The sequence below is a fragment of the Patiria miniata genome, unplaced genomic scaffold, assembly GCF_015706575.1.
Source record: "Patiria miniata isolate m_02_andy unplaced genomic scaffold, ASM1570657v1 HiC_scaffold_20, whole genome shotgun sequence".
Lineage (NCBI taxonomy): Eukaryota > Metazoa > Echinodermata > Asteroidea > Valvatida > Asterinidae > Patiria > Patiria miniata.
In genome coordinates this window covers 2182144-2199636 of record NW_024037059.1, presented here as the reverse complement: position 1 = coordinate 2199636, position 17493 = coordinate 2182144, and the positions used below count along the sequence as shown (strand labels likewise).

General features: G+C 40.7%; 1 protein-coding gene across 1 annotated transcript; it reads left to right on the top strand.

Annotated features, from left to right (window-relative positions):
* Positions 1-5795: 5795 nt before the first annotated feature.
* Positions 5796-17207, top strand: LOC119728794 (acid-sensing ion channel 2-like). The gene is made up of 9 exons (XM_038201187.1): positions 5796-6429; positions 10159-10399; positions 11548-11691; positions 11818-11967; positions 12656-12795; positions 13799-13863; positions 14432-14615; positions 15778-15869; positions 16130-17207. The coding sequence occupies exons 1-9, from the start codon at positions 6158-6160 to the stop codon at positions 16324-16326; spliced, it is 1485 nt and encodes a 494-aa protein (XP_038057115.1). The 5' UTR covers positions 5796-6157; the 3' UTR covers positions 16327-17207.
* Positions 17208-17493: the final 286 nt, after the last annotated feature.

Sequence of the window (17493 nt, the reverse complement as noted above, 5' to 3'; positions counted from 1 at the left end):
ACTATCAAAATCTAAGATATAAACCCAATTAAAAAGGGTTCTTTAATAGTACAAGAATCATTCAAGTCTCTCATGTGCTTTTTAAGGATTTTTTTACGCAACCACCTTTTTAAAAGTGATCACCTAAAAGGTAAGTGTTCTTTCAGCCAAACGAAAAGAATTCACATAGGATGTTTGAGGATTGTTTTCGTTTACTGAGAGAACAGACACTTTTTTTGTGATCCGTGGACAGAACTTTAAAATGGTGGTTGTGTTTAAAATTCCGTAACTTGAAAAGTACATAAGTGATTTGAATGATTCTTGTACTAAAAGAAAGCTGATTAGTTCATATCCTAGATTGTGAAGGTGCTACATGCAGAACTTCATCAATAAATTGGTCCTGCCATTTGAGTTTCCTTTATTGTTACTCACCCTGTAGTGAATCAATAATGATGATAATTATACAGACATACATTCAGAGGGAGAAGTTACAAGATAGACCTATAAAAAATAGGGGAGGCTCGTACGGAGAGTTACTTTAAAAGACGAAAAGGCAGATGTAGAAATGCTGTATTTTATTTTTGTTGTTGACAAAGACATACAAAACGAGACGAAGACAATCTAACATAAGACATCACAGGAACGCAAGAACAGACCGTACATACACAAGTATGATAATTTATGTTGAGTGCACAGAATAAAAGATGAAGACATGAAAGAGCACTGTAATTATCGTAAAGATCGTCCGTCGTGTGTTAGATGGTTTATGAGCATTTCGGACAATTATATCATTACACTTAAAGAAAAATTAAAGGAAAATTGGGCAAATGAGTTGGTATTTGCCCAATGTTGGTCAACATCCAATTGCCTACATTTTGGGGAACTGTTTCCCATAAGTTTTTCACATTTTGCCCGAATTAACCACCAATTGAGGTAATTTCAGATTAGTATAATTTTTTTTTTTTTGGTACAGTGCAATTCTATCTATGCGGTATTATAACTGTAAAAAAAAAAAGATATTCTGAAATCCACGTGTATGCAATTAAACCAACTCAACTGAATTAAACAAAAGTGTGGACTGTGTGAGAATGACCAACCTTGTACGGATAGAAGCGATGGTCTTAGGGGAATCGATCGTAAATGGGAAACGCCGCGCGTACCAAATTAAAATTCTGGACTCATTGGCGCGGCATAGCGGGGGAGAGACAACCTCGTCCTCCGGGTGTCGAGCAGTACACGCCCACCACTACCTGTTCTCTCACCCTAGTATTTGAACCATGTCCAAAAATGTCCAAAATTGTTGGACATGTATGCACATTAGGAATAGTCTGGTGCCTGCCTGTGCTTTACGTTCGTCTTTGTTTTTGTATGCGGTGTCCGGGGTAAACACATAATCAATTCGTCGCGGTGTGAGTTATGTAAACACAATTTTTGTAAAGATTAAATCGTCGTGTGCCCGGAAGGAGGGCCTTATGCGCGAAGGATCGGGTAGGGGAGAGGTTTTTCTACATCTTGAAAATTTCGGTGTTTCTAAATGAAGGTGCGGCAACATTTACTCCCTAAATGAATATAAATCGTCTGTGAAAATTCGCCGTTGCACGTAATTCATCGTCATTAATATTGTCTTCAGCGGCTGATCGAAACACTAAATCCTACATTAGACGCCCTACAGCAACTTTTTCGCTTCCTGAATGAGTGAGCTTTCAGCCGTTATGTAGGACACCAAACATCAAAATTTGATGGGAGCATGTATCTTTTTTTTTTCCCTCCCCCTTTTTTTAATAATGCGAAATATTTCACATGTTTTGTTGTCTCGGAGTCGAAGAGAAACCTTTCTTTACATAATGCATTTGCCCATGTGTGCAAAAAATGCAGAAACAAGTGGGCGCCGACATCCGGGATAGTTTGTTCATATTGGCTGATATAGCTCCCAGACCTATTTATATGTTCTTGAAACTCAATATTTTTTTTTGGGGGGGGGGGGTCTGGAGTGCTGCATGGTAACACATAGCAACCGGTGTGAAAATGAAAAGATGTTTTCATCGGATTCATCCCACCGCAACATACCTGCTCCTCGTTGCCATGGTTACCTTCAACTATAAAAGCACATCACTGGGCACTATTGTGACAGTCGGTCAGAGGATGATTAGATTGGGTAATAACATAAATAATTATATACGTTGGGCCACACAGAAATTGGCTGAAAGCCAGACCATATATCATTCCACGTGATTGGGCAATAGTAACTGCAGAGACTTATGTCGGTGAAAAGAGAATATCCCAAGCGTGATAGGCCTAAAACACGCGACTCTTTCCTCTATCTAAAGTTCCTTCATGACTAGACTGTGTGTCCACCATTTTGTCTCTAAGATGTGTTGTGTTTGTTTAGTTTCCTCCAGTTGGATTTCTAAATATAAATTTGTACATCAATCTACAAGATGTAATGCCCGCATTACTGTTGCACTTGTGTGTTGTGGTGTTTTTTTTTAGTTTTTTTTTACACTTATTTTATTTTGCTTAGGTGATACTTTGTTGAGCAGGACTTTTCTGCTTAGTATTGCGGCAACCGGATGGTGAAATGCTTTGGACACTGTAAGAATTAAAACAAGCTTCAACACCCGATACTGAGCTGATACAACGCATCACTCAAAACGCATGGTGAAACAAACACCCACAAGATAATTATCTGAAATCAAGCTAGACATCGTATTAGTTAATTGATAAGCTGCTCTGAAAGCGCCAGCTGAATTGACTGGATCCGCACGGCCCTCACTTTTTCCCGTGATGGATTATTTGCTCTTCGCCATTACCAGAACACACTTCAAACAACACACCAATTGGGACTAATATGCTTAGTAGTTCAACATGCACGGCCGACTCGCAGTGCGGGGGCGAGAAGTGGCGTGAAGGTCAAATTCACTGCGCATTTATGTATTGGAAGGCCTCCTTTTATCGCAATCTTTCAGGTAATTGTGGATAGCAACGCTCCACAACAAACTGGGTCGATTGTTATAATATACACGTACCACATAATGTTTTCGCATCATGTGCAATCATATGCTTTTGTGCCGACTCAATTTGCTTTTTTGTGTGATGACCATAAACATCGAGGTTTTTTTTTAAAATTGCGAAATAGCCGAAGAAAGAGTTTCATGGCTTACAATTAATACTTTTTAGGTGTTATTATCGGATGTTGACATGCACAACGCATGAGCAACAATGCAATGTAACGGTAAACTTAGACTGACCCCCTTTTTAAACTCTGGCAGGAGCTTCTACATGTCTCTTGGTGGTCTGTCTGTCTGTCTGTCTGTCTGTCTGTCTGTCTGTCAGTGGTGTCTGTCTGTCGGTCGGTCGGGCTGTCTGTCTGTCTCGAAAATTGACCAAAAGTATTTATGTTGTTCCATATGTGTCATCGGCGTCGCATTTTTCGGCGTCGCATTTTTTAGCTCTGGCAGGGATCATTTTGATCGATTTCACGCAAGACTTTCATGGAAGACTTCTTGCAACACGGCCGGAGCTTATTGTGCACTCGCACTTGTTGAATAAGATAAATAGTTGTCTAGCCAATAAGTGTTTGGCCAGTAGAGTAGACCCCATAATAATTAAAGCACCGAACACAAAAACAGGGAAACTCTAAGAGCCCTTTGGAAATTAACAATGCAATCGGTTCAAACTATTTGCATAGATTTTAATCATACATTATGTGATGTGTCATAGCGTCCCCCACCCATGTTTAAATGATGTATCATTTTTTTTGTTTAGTAGGCATATACTGCTGTCTGAAGAAGGCATTGGATGCTTCAGTCTCAAGGATGTATTTCACTCTATGCCGAGTCTTTTCGAGTGATGGGTCTTAAAGGGAAGATACAATATTTGCAAACATCACAAAACGAAATGATCAAATTATCACAAAGTACCATACTGCATTGTTAGGGAATGACAGTCTAAAGCATCCTGTAAAATCATGGCTCCTGGTGTGCTGACATTTTCAAGAAAAATGGTATTTTTCCAACGCTGGTCGGCCGACCAGCGTTGGAGAAAACTGGCTTTTAAAAAAAAACTGCTCCTAATTTTTCATAATTAGTTATTCCGCGTTTTCTTTGCAATTGATTACACAACTGTGAAGAGGTTCAAGCCTGCTAGACTGATTCTCTGACCTTACAATTCCCCAAAGTCTATACATTCTCCATTTCATCTTAAGTGGGGTCAGGGAACCGGACTACAAGAACATGATTGGTTTTCTTCGTTTTTCCAGCATCTACGAGCCCAAAACGTGAAACAAGTCATTTTAACGATATTTGCTTTAACATACTAATCCTCCAAATCCATTTATTTCTGAAAGTTGCAGCAAAAGCAAATGTTTTACTTTCCCTTTAATGGAAATCAAATCCAATTAGTTTATTGATAATTACCAGAGTTGGAACTTGGGCCACTTACAGTGACGTCCCATTGGCATGGGAAAAAAAAAAGGAATATCAGGACAGTGGTGATGTGTATACCTTGCCATCGTCCTAAGGACCCCACTGCAGCTAATTATGTGAAAGGATGCAAAAAGCCCCCTCCCCCTCCCTGTAGGCTAAGTGCGTAGTTAATTATTAAATGAACCCTATTAATTCAATCCATTATATTTTTGGACGCAAGCTTGCTTTGATGATGCTTAACCACGCCATTAATACTCTGGTTTCTAATTCCCAAGTGACTGTTGGTTTATTATGAGAATAGTGGTTTACTCGACGTGTCTGATGGCATATCCCAGATGACTATATATAATCCACCGTAGGATGAACGGAAAGGTATGACGATACCATGTATAAAATGTGGTGTTTTAAAAAGAGAATATATTATATAAAAGCACTTTAAATGGTGAAAAATCTACTTTTCACCTTCTCTGATATGTTGCTTTGAAGTGACGTTGCAATAACATTGGGTTTTACTGGTGTAATGCTACTGTGACAACAACAAATATACAGTACTGCCGACTGACATGCATCGGAGTGAGTTTAATAATACTCATTACATTCAGGAAAATATTGCCAACAAATACTTCTAGCAAACAAAACTCACAGGTGGTCTACTATACGTGGGTTCACGCAGGTTAATATGAGCAACGGCCAAGGTAAACCCGCGGTAGTGGTTTACGGCTATGAATATGTATTCGCGTGAACTGAAGTGTGAACGGATCCTAAGAATGAAATAATAAAACTTGACACAAAGCAATTCACGCCCTTTTGAACCTTTTATTCAGAGACTAGTAGACGTTTTCGGGTTGCACATATTCCCAGCAAGCCATAGGTAGTCTCGTGTTAGTCCTTTGCTCTCATTTTCCGACATTGTGTTAAAAGCGATGGTCAACATGGCAAGGGGTGGGCCTGTCCCCCTCCCCTCCTGGAAAAGCAAAAAAACAGGGGAGGGGAGGGGGAGGGGTGCGCTTTTCCCCACTCCCCCCCCCCCCCGAAAAGGAAAAAAAAAGGAGACCAACAAAAAGAAAAAAAAAAGGAAAAAGAGGCGTTAAGTCATATTTGCTACACATTTAACAAAATGGGCGTCTGCAGGGGTGTCAATGGGGGATAGGTGGGAAAATGTCCCCCCGCCCACCCTCGAAAAAATGAGAATTGAGAATATGCTAGCGAAAGTACAAGGATTTTTTTGGGAAAATGTGCTTCCCCCCCCCAAAAAAATCCTGGCGACGCCAATGATGGTCGACGTGGTTAATTAACTCTGAAAGCATCACGCGCTGCCGAGGACGATCACACTGGAAAGATCTGATTAGTAATTGAAAGATAAAAACCAGTTCCCTCGGGAAACATCACAGATTCAACAACCCACTACGAGTGCTCATTTAGGAAATCCATCGTCACACGATTGAACTTGTGATCGGAGTACAATATGAGTGCGCAATTGTGTTGGGGAATAGGCTGGGCAAACATACAGTTGCGTAGCGACGGTCACGTATTAGGGAAAACCAACGGCAGGGCTGTACGTGTGTTCTTAAGCCATAGGCGCAAGTTCACGTATTTTTGGAGTACGTATAAGCTTGTGGATATTCATTAGTTTGGATTAATCATTATAGACTGCACGGTTGGCTCGTAATCATAATACGTCCGCTATTCATAATCCCAGGAGGGATTTATGGATTAAACGTTAGCGGGACGAGACCTTTATATAGGAGATAATCATGAAAGACGATGCAAGCAAGCAACAGGCGGATCTGGACCGGGAGTTTGCCTCCACGACCACCCTGCACGGCATCGGTCGTGTCATCGAGAGCTCCCGGGCCCTAGTCAAGCTCATCTGGCTCACCATCCTGCTGGTTTGTCTTGGAGTGTGCATCTGGCAGATCACCGATCGGTTCCGGCGGTACTTCAAGTACGAGGCCACTACGGCGGTGTCGGTGGAGTACGTGGGGGACCTGGACTTCCCTGCCGTGACCATCTGCAACTTCAACAGGTGGGTCCTTCACGAGCCGATATATGGCTCACCAGTGCAGTCCGGCGTTTATCTCCGGTTTCCTTGGCATGAAATGACTGAGAATATTTCCGTTCCCTCTGGATGGGATGCCAGTCCATCGCAGGATACTCCTGGGTGGACAGAGGCAAGTGGCTTCCCCACATTGCCGGCGGCAGGATTCGAACCCCTGACACTCGGATCATGAGTCAAAAACCCTAACCAAGATAGGCAATACTCCCCAATGAGTCGGTCGTAGTAACCGAGCTATGGGCATTTATGGGCAACCTTCCTCAATCCTTCACGATCTACCATCTCCAGAATCATATTTCGCTGCTAAAAGCACTCCTTGGGAATCAAGCCCCATGTAAACTAACAATACATAAGCTCCAAACGATGCTTGGATAGACTCACCATGTAGTCTTCAAAGCATTACAATGTCTAAAAGACCTGGGAGGGCTGACAACAACAGCAGTATCCATATTACTAATTGTACGAAAGGTTTCTATTTCAGTCTTTCATAATCTAGACAACATGGTGGATCACCACTCCACATGCCACTGCAATGCAATGCGAGTTGAAAACCATTGGTTAAGAGCCAAACTACATTTACATTAATAATTTTCTTCTTTTGAAAATCCAGTCCATACTTCTCTCCTTGTTGCATTCATAACAAAATGGGTTTGTGGTTCATTTGCGTGTATGGAAATGTTTTTCATGATAAAAAGCACTCATTTACAAACCGACAATCGTATGTTAATCAGTGTTGTAGGTCTCGAGACCGGTCTCGGTCTCGGTCTCGAGACCACTTTTTGCCGGTCTTGGTCTCGGTCTCGGTCCCCTTTGGTCTCGATATTTTGGCTGGTCTCGAGTCGAGACCAGCCAAAAAGTGAGAGGGGGCGGATTCCGCCCCTTCCCTTTTAGGGTTAAGTAAAGAATCAGTTTAGGGCAAATGTGACTGCAGTGTGATGCTAATGGATATGTCTCTCTTCACTTTCTAGTGAGTGAGGCATAGTCCAATAACCATTGCTCCTCTTCTTATTTCTCGATTTTATTGTGGGATGATCTGTTGAAACAAGCACTTTATAGCCATCCTCATTGATTCCAAATACAACTGAGATTTAAATCTTATGAATCAAGACTGAAACATTATTTTTACCGTCAGATTTTGTATTTTGAATATGGGGAACAATTCAACTCTTTTTCCCTAGAAATATTGGGATTTTTTTTCTATTTTCCTTTTCAATTTTTCCTTTATTCGTGGAGGCGGGAAAAACGTGTTTTTTTCTCATTATATTTATTAATGGATATTCATCAATTCGTAGACCGTTACATTGGTATTAGTGGTGGACAGCTAAATTTTGTGATCTCTTTATTAAAATAGACACGACTTGGGAATAGAGTATGCAAATTACGTGAAATGTTCACAGTTACTACTCAATAACATGTTCTTTATCCCAATTGTATTTTTTACAAAATGGAGCGTGCCATTTTTTCTTTATCATACGGTCACTTTCTTTTTGACTCGCCATGTATTCATCTTTTCATCTGTGATAAACACAAATTGAGCTACTGCCATGGTCACACAAAAATAGAGTCTAATTGCCTGCCTCGTCTCCTTCCTAAATGTCAATTGCATTTGCATGAGTCGAGAAGAATTGTGTTCCATTAATCGTTATATGCTGTTTACGGCCATCACAATAAACTATTAATATATTGGCAATATGTCGTACTTGTTAAAATATTCAAGTAAATCGCCCAGCAAAGTAGCCGATGCGGGCGATACGATGGCACGGTACAAAACACAGAGAGGCGTGGGCACTGAGCCATGAATCCTAAAAGTACATCTCGCCCACCACATTCAGTTTGTGACAGCGCCCTTCTATTGTGTCGGCCATATTCTCAAATAGGCTAATGACAATGATGACGGCGGGCAGATTAACAGAAGATAGATCAGGCAAATATGGTTCATCAATCTTCTATAGTATATGTAACGTTATTGACATTAAACAAAAATAAAGTGGCATTACATTTCAGCCTTAGCCAGGCCTTCTTCAGAGGTAAATGACAGAGGAACAAGAAACAAACATGTAGGGGACACACAAACATGCAGGGTTGGAAGGAGAATCACAAAGAGGGAGGGGGGGGGGGCAGACCAATCCATATCTGGCTACCATCTCTCAAATTTTTTGTCTACATGTACAAATCTATATTCCATGACTGAAATTTTAAAACATAAATCAATATTTTCTTGCTCCAATTTTTTTTCGAATCAGGTTTACAAGGAGATCCAATGTAAAATTAAAGTTGCATTTAAATATCCGTTAGTGGTCATTGCTGAAACCAAGGGGTGGCTGTGGAGTTTAGGGTCCGAGTTCCAAAACAGATGAAACATCCACCTTTAACTTTTTACTTTTGTCAAGTTTCAACATGTTCAAGTTTTGCAAAAACTAGTACAAATTGTCGTACTCCTAAGTTAGAGTTTCTTCATCAGATTTACACTTTATAGTAGTTAAACAATATTTGAAAAAAAAATATATGGAGTTCATCAAATAAGGTTTTCCCCTTCTTTAAATTAGGTTGTTTCCAATTTTTTAATTGATTGTGACAATAACAAATTCTGTTGCCATGTTGTAATTTATGGCATGAAGCAAACACGAAGAGCACTCACATGACACAATTAAGCAGGTACAAGTGATTCCTAACTTTCAATCACTTCCTTCACATCCCCATGAACATCAACATCTCAAGGACAGACTGTTCAGCTGTAATTAGTGTCTTGTTGTTTATTTAGATTATTGTTATTTATTATCCGCGGTCTCGGTCTCGGTCTCGGACCATTTCGGTCTCGGTCTCGGTCCGCCTTGAAGGGGCTGGTCTCGGTCTCGGTCTCGGTCTCGCAACTTCAGGTCTCGGTCTTGGTCTCGGTCTCGGACTATCCGGTCTCGACTACAACACTGATGTTAATAATCATTTTTCAATAATCATTCGTATGAAAAGCCCTTCCTCAAGGTTATTTATTTGGCTTTAGATAGTACAACTACCTTTAAGTTGGCCCTTGCATATTGACCAGCTGAATAAATGGCACAGCCATTTGTTTGTACTTTCTGCCTATTTAGTATGAGTTTTTGCAGGATAGGTTTTTAAGTGGCTGATTACTGGAGCAAACAGCCATCGGCACAAGTATGCGTGAGAAAACAAACCACAAAGAGCCTTTAAAATTAACTATTTTCATTTTTTTTTTATTTATTGAGACTGCGACCATCTGATAACATATTTATTTAAAAAGTAAATACCGCCCAACTGAAGCCAATTGTTGACTCTGCAAACGACCATAACCAAATGTCAAATCAACAAAACAAACGACTGTCAAATAGGACGACGAGATCCGCAAGCAGACTTGCCAAACACTCAATAATTGTATTCATCGTAAGTTTGCACTATTAAAAACAACAAAAACATGGCATTTGCTTTGGCAAACGTGCTTTAAGTTTTGTTTCTCTGAAACAATAAACCCATTTAGTTTCAATTTAAGATTTTAACGACTGATTGGTCCTTCTTGTTTGGTACCCATCAACGTGTAGAGGACGGATAATAATCAACTGCAAAACAATTCAATTTTGAAGACAATAGTCCGTGATGATGACAATATTGAATAATTGTATTTATTATTAAGTTTATTATGTCATTAGCAATCGAGTAAATTGTTTTTAATACACCATCTAATCTCAGATACCGTTTGTCAGTACTGACTGAAGCAGATATAGCCAGTCTGGAAGTACTCCTGGAATATACCGACTACGACTACGACACCTACGATGACCCGGAGACACCCGGCGAGGAGCCCAATCCAAACGAGCCCGCCGCCAACTTCAGCTACACGGAGTTCACTGAGCGCACGGGATTCATACTGGACGAGCGCACATTGATGGACTGCAAATGGCGCGGGAAAAAGGACAGTTGCAAGGCGCATGTAAGTTATAGACGTTTGTTGTCTTTCTTTTGATGTCATGATCGGACCTTTCTGTGACGATATTTACCGGAATAAGACTCACATTGGGCTAAAAGAAATACTAGATGTACTGAAACTTCGACCACTAGGATGGGTCCTTCGGCCACTGGGAAAGATTCTGGGACCACTGGGATATGGGTCTTCGGCCAATGAGATGGGTTCTCCGGGCCAATGGAATGGGTTCGTCGGCCACTGCATGGATGGATTCTTCGGTCGCTGGTTCTGGTTCTTGGGCCACTGGGATGGGTTCTTGGGCAACAGGGATGGGTTCTTGGGCAACAGGGATGGGTTCTTCGGCCACTGGGATGGGTTCTTTGGCCACTGCGGTGGGTTATTCGGGTTCGTCGGCCACTGGAACTGGTTCTCTGTCCACTAGGATAGGTTCTCCCGGCCACTGGGATGGGTTCTGGTTCTTGAGCCACTGGGCCGGATGGGTTCTTTGACCACTGGGATAGGTTCTTCGGCCGCTAGGATGGGTTCTTCGGCCACTGGGGCGGGTTCTTGAGCCACCGCCATGGGTTCTGCGGCCACTGGGATGGGTTCTTCAGGTCTCAGCCACCGAGATCATGGTTCCTCGGCCACTGGGACGGATTCTTCTGTCACCGGGATGGGTTCTTCAGCCACTTGGATGGGCTCTTCAGCCACCAGGATGGGTTCTTCGGCCACTGGAATGGGTTCTTCAGCGACCGGGATGGGTTCTTCGGCCACTGGGATGGGTTCTTCAGCCACCGGGATGGGTTCTTCGGCCACTGGGATGGGTTCTTGAGATTAGGAAAAGAGCCTCCGTTTCTGCCAGTGCGGCTGCCGCACTGGCAGAAACGGAGGCTCTTTTACTGCGGCATCGCTTTTGTTTCAATATTAAGATTCCTTATAAAGAGCTAATTGCATGGACTGAATTGACTACATTTACTACATTTAGTGTTATACAATGAACGTAAAAGTATTTTATATTTGCTACAATGTACTATTTTTTGTTCAAAGATATGCACCTAAAAACACAACACAAAGTTACAACCTCTTGGGATGGGGGCCGGGGATAGCCCCCTTTTAGTGCGAATAACAGATTTTGCTAAAAACAAGGCCTTTTGATTATTTTTGTTTTTTCGAAGAATTTCACGCACGAGTTTACTTCATTCGGCAACTGCTGGACCTTTAATTCCGGCGAAGACTCGGATGAAAATGACCTACCAATCTTACATCAGATCCAACCGGGAAGCGGTAACGGCCTGAGAATGATCATTGATATACAGCAGGTAGGCAACATCAATTAAGATCACAGTTTTCTTTAATAAAAAGTCGGTCCTCAAACAAATTCCAAAACTTGCTGTCATGCAACTCTTATCTCTAAATCTCTCAACTCGTTTCCCTCCAATTCTCAGCATGAATACGCTGAACCTGTACAGGGGGGCAATTTGGAAGCCGGACTGAAGGTATTGGTTCATGGCCAAGAAACGCCGCCCTCTGTCGACGCGGAAGGGTTCGCAATCGGTCCTGGCGTCCACGCGTTCGTTGGTGTACGCAAACGAGAGGTTCGTCTTTTCATTAATAATATATTGCTCAGTTCAGGAGGTCTAAAATGTGTTCGCGAGCCCATCGTCTTAATGGTAAACTTGAGCTCGAGGGCTGTATTAATTATCCCAACTAGGTACCAAGTACCAACCAGGGTAAAAAAAATCAATCATTTTGAAAGGCGATAGGACAGAATAATCGAAATTCCACAATAAATCCTTGGTTCTACGCACAACCACTAGGCTGGAAAGACACGTTGCATATTACAGGCATAACATTTTCCAGGGTTCTCCAATAACTTTTTTCACTAGCCATCCAGACAAGTGAAACATACTCTCATCTAGTCCGCAGGCCTTTTCACAAGGATGCAATAGATTTTTTATTGTTTGCATCAAAATGTCATAAACAACAATGTAACTTCATTTTTTTCGAGGGTGGGCAGCAGGACATGCACACCCCACCCCCATTGACACCCCTGCAGACGCTCATTTTGTTAGATGTTTATTAAACGAATAGCAAATATGACTCCACATCTCCTTTTCCCTTTTTTGCTCCCCCCCCCCTCTCGCGAGGTCGAACCCTGACATTTGCATGATTATCTCCAAGTAAAGCGGAACACGCCGGCTGCTGCCTGTTTCTGTTCGGATGCGTACATGTATACCGGTATATGTAAACTTTTACTGTCGATTTGTAATTTCTTTCTTTCAGTACAATAACCTTGAGGAACCGTGGGGAAGATGTGACGAAACGAAGACTCTGACACATTATGAAAAGTACACGCTCCAAGGCTGTTCCATCGAGTGTAAAGCCAAGAAGATCTACGAGAATTGTGAATGCAGACTCGTCAGGTAATGACAACCCAAAGGGCGGCAAAGGAATTGTTTTTTTCCCTTCGAAATGGCGTCACCAGAATTCTAAATGGTGTCATCAATGGTGTCAAAAGAAATTCAAACACCAAATACTTAACAATCAAAAGATTGAATGCGTTGCTTAGTCAAGTCGCTCTGGTAAAAACAATAATTATCATCATTGGAGCACATGTAATTATTCTTAACCCTCTATCGAGTATTGTAGCATATCTGGTACACACACTTTGGTCCAGTATTCTGGCATATAAAAAAAAATCCATCACTTATCACCCATTGCAGCACTTAAGCTACTCTTTTAGAAGTGTTATAGCCCCCTCTACTGGTTATAGTTAGTTAGGTGATGCTTTTGTTTGTCAAGATTCAACGCGGTCATCCGTTTTATGTTGCTTTGGGAAATTGAGGCGTTGTACAAAGTTGGAGGTGATTGCCAGGTAAATATGTCATTGTTCATCGTCTTCCCAATATCAATTAGATTCACATAAAGCTCTTATTTCAAAGAAAAAAAATGTTGGCCCTGAAGCAGGATTTTTTTGGGAAAAAAAACAGTAGCATAAATGCACCTATGGATGGTGACGGTGTAGTGCGTACGTGTACTCATGGCCACTGTACATGAACATTAGATCGTATTAACCAATGTACATGTAGCACACATGCTACATACGTATTTACATGTGTGACAATTAAAGAATAACATTATCGCCTAATGTAGCATATATGCTATATACGTTTTACATGTGTAATTAATATCATGATATTGTCCTCTATTGTAGCATATATGCTACGCTCATTAATTAGAAAGGTCATTAATCAATTTACAAGTTTTCGATTTTTTCCCTCAAATTTCACACCAAATTGATGAAAAAAAAATCATTATTAGAATTGTCCTCAACTGTTTATTGGTCTTGGTATAGAAGGTTAAGGAGTCCACCTTCACCGTAGTCTCTGGTTCATTTAGTTTGTATCTTTTGTTTTTACATTACAGGCATCCTGGCAATGAAATAGAGTGCTCCCCTAAACAAGTCAAGAACTGCGCCACTCCAGTTTTAAGTATGACCTCAATATAACCTCTTTTCTTTCCTTGAACTATTCATTAACCAACTTCAAATACAAAGTAACATGGTGTCTTTTCAGAAATATCTATTCTGTTCGTTCGAAAATGTTGATATACACAAATTACCCTTCAGTGATATAGCAGTACCGCGAGCCAATGCATGGGCTACATCCTTATTCGCGAGGACGCCATTTAGGGCGCGTTCCCTGAATGATTTTCATAAATTGTGAACTGTTGAATGGGATGGTGCCAGACTATTTATGCATTTTAGCGTCACTTTCAATGTGTTTTTTTTTTAAATGTGGCTTTATAAAGCATTAGGGCGTGTTTAATCACAAATTTTAAATTATTCATAAGAGCACACTGGTATTAATTTGTAATTAACTTTATGTCATTGCTTTCATTTCTCTTCGCAAGTTTCAAAAATGAGGATTTTGCCTCGCTTTCAATTTAATATGGCCGACTCGTGAATATGATCCCGTTGTATTAACTGGATGCACGAAAAAGATCACTAAGTAACCACTTTGTTTCAAAAAATAAAATTGTATGTATTTCATCTTGCAGCGCAGCTGAAGGCGGGTGAGATAAAGGATTGCGAGTGCCCGGTGCCGTGCAACTACAGCGAGTTCCGTACCAGTCTATCCACGGCGGTTCTGCCTAACAACAATGTGATGGAGGAACTGTGGAAGTTATACAGCCCAGACGACTTTGCTAATTACACAGACGATCAGTCAGGATTATACATCAGGTTATTTACACTACGCCGTTTGCACCCTTTAAATTAAGGCGATGTACATGTATAATGGAGTCCAATATTCACCCCAGTTTCACTCCACACTTGATACGGTTGACATGAGAGTTTTAATGCAATGCAATCGCTCAACTCACGGTTTGAGGTGATCTGCCCACTCGTATCCTGTCGGCACTATCGCTAACGATCAGCAAGCCCAACATCCACTAAGTTCACGATGATTAACCACTCATAGCGTTCATAAAGACACAATCATAGCTGGCGAAGACGATGTAGACGGATATAATATGGTAACGAACACGGAGCACATTAAACTTGAAAAGTGACGGATGAAAACAATGTGCATTGTTGCACACATGTCTATACGTGTTGGGGAAAATGGCGCTCCACACAAACACGTGCCACACCACGGAAGTCGTGAACTTTGACGTAGTTCATTAACATAACATCTGACATGGTCAGCCAAACATGCAAAATTGCTAACGCACAATGAAAGTGTCCATTATAATTCTTTTTCTCTGGATGAAAGTCATAACCGAGCCTCGCGGGGAAAAAAACCTTCATTTTTAATTTCTTTTGTTTACACCATAGTTAATTAAAATAGGGTGATCGTTTCCATAAGACCGTTCTACCTCCATTATTATGATTATCTCCAAAGACTTGTGTGCGTAAATTTAAACGGCTGTTCCGAAGTCAAAGCCGGAAGGTTCCGAAATCAAAACCGGAAGTTGACACCGGCAAGTAATGATCACGGTGGCTGTTTCCTGTGATTCTATGGATTTGTCAACATTGAGTGTTCATACAGGGTGAGTCAAAAAGAGCGGAACCCAAACCCCCAAAATTATATTTCATATTTAAAAAAGTATGTAGCGCCAAAAATAAAAACGACTAAAAGACATTCCATAAGCTACTTTTAGATGAAAACATTACTTAAATTGGTCAATCCGTCACCATTTAAACACATTGACCCTAAAACTAGTCTCGTACAAAAAAAATGTGTACGGTCGTCACAATTGTCTTCAAAACATCATGGGTTTCGCTTTTTTTTTTTACTCGCCCTGTATACCCTGGCCATTGATATGTTTGTACCAAACTATATATGCAAGGCAGAGAACTAGCGAACTTTTCATTTTCGTAATTCTTCTCCTGAAATCTGCAGGGAAAATTGGATCTTGCTGGACGTCTTCTACGAGTCCCTGAACTTCGAGAAGTACGTGCAATCCGAGGCAATCAGCGCATCAGCTTTAATCAGTAAGTGTTATGGATCCAATGAAAAAAAATGCATTTTGTACAATTAAACACCTAAAACATACCTACTTCATTGTTTTTGTACCAAAAGCTTCACAATAAAAATAACATCAATGATGTCCGTAATATTTTGCTTTGGTTGCTGCTATAATCGATCCTTATTGTTATTAGTTTCTATACAAACGCTATACAAACAAGTACGGTCTGGTACATGGACGTTATTCCTTTCCAATTGCTGTTGTTGTTGTTTTTTTGCTTCGCAGGTGATATTGGTGGCCAGTTGGGCCTATTCCTTGGGGCCAGCTTCATAACAATGACCGAGATATTGGAATACCTCGGTCGCAAAGCAGGCCGCTTTTTCACGAGCTGCTCGCAACGAACGACGATCAATCCTATAAAGACTCGACCACGGGAAGATACCATTGGTATTAAGGACCTGCCTTCATCTTCTGGATCGTAGTTCAATGTATGGACAAAATACCCCATCTAATCCTCAGTAAGCGGTGGATTTCTTACAGACTCTTTCATGGATAGATTGGAAATACACAGTGGCGTGTCAAGTTGCATTTGATGGTCAGATTAATTACAAAAATTAAATATATGAAAATGGATAAAAATGTGCCCCGAGGGGGTCACCACAGCAGTCAACAATTGTTTGAATATATCTATATGTACGAATAAGTCAAAACGATCAAATGGTTGTAACTTACTTTGCAAGGAAATAAATCGCAGCTCAGTCGTGAGCGCGCTTACGGCAGGTGTTTTATCAACCATTTAAAACCAGCCAATTGACAGGCTTTCGACCAATAGGAATTTGTTGTCTTAGGCTTTCGACCAATAGGAATTTTCTGAATTGTCTTAGGTATTTATGAATAAGCATTAATATATAATTACTATTACTACTTCAGTGTACTATACGTTCAGTTGAATTGATAAGCGAACAATTTGGAACGGTATATTTATACATACAACATTTTTAAGTAAAAAATATAACCGGTTTAAATATAGTTGTTTATAGATATTTCTTAAGATGTTTATTTAAACCACCAATTGATCTAAGACGGGGCAGTGGGGAGAGACTATTCTAAAAAAAAAAAAAAATAGGTCTTTGGCATTTAACCGCGTTGATAAATATATAGATGTCTTTACCCTATAAAATTGCAAATTCCTTGAATTCATTGTATTATACTGGTAAATACATCTTTGTTCTAAGTGAAGCAGGTAATAAATTCCTATCATATTTAAACATAATGACTTCAATTTGGTATTTATATAACTCATGGATATAGACAGTGGATTAAATTGATGAAAAAGGCGTGCGGCGCGTGCTCTTGAATGTGATCGAATGAGAACAATCATGTTATCAGTTCATGGTACGGTATAGCCACTTGCTTTCGGCTCAACACTTTGCTGTGTTCAAAACAACATGTGTGATTCATGCAAAGTCCTCAAATATACGTATGAGGATTCCCCAAAGTGCCAAATACGGCATCTCAGGATCCACTTTTCAAATCGAGAATTAAAATAGTGGTACACGTAGGCAGGTGTTCGGCGTTATGGAAAGAGATGTCACCTTAGATGTGCGGAAAAGGGAAGAGAACCCCCGTCGTTCCTTGACTATTGGGCA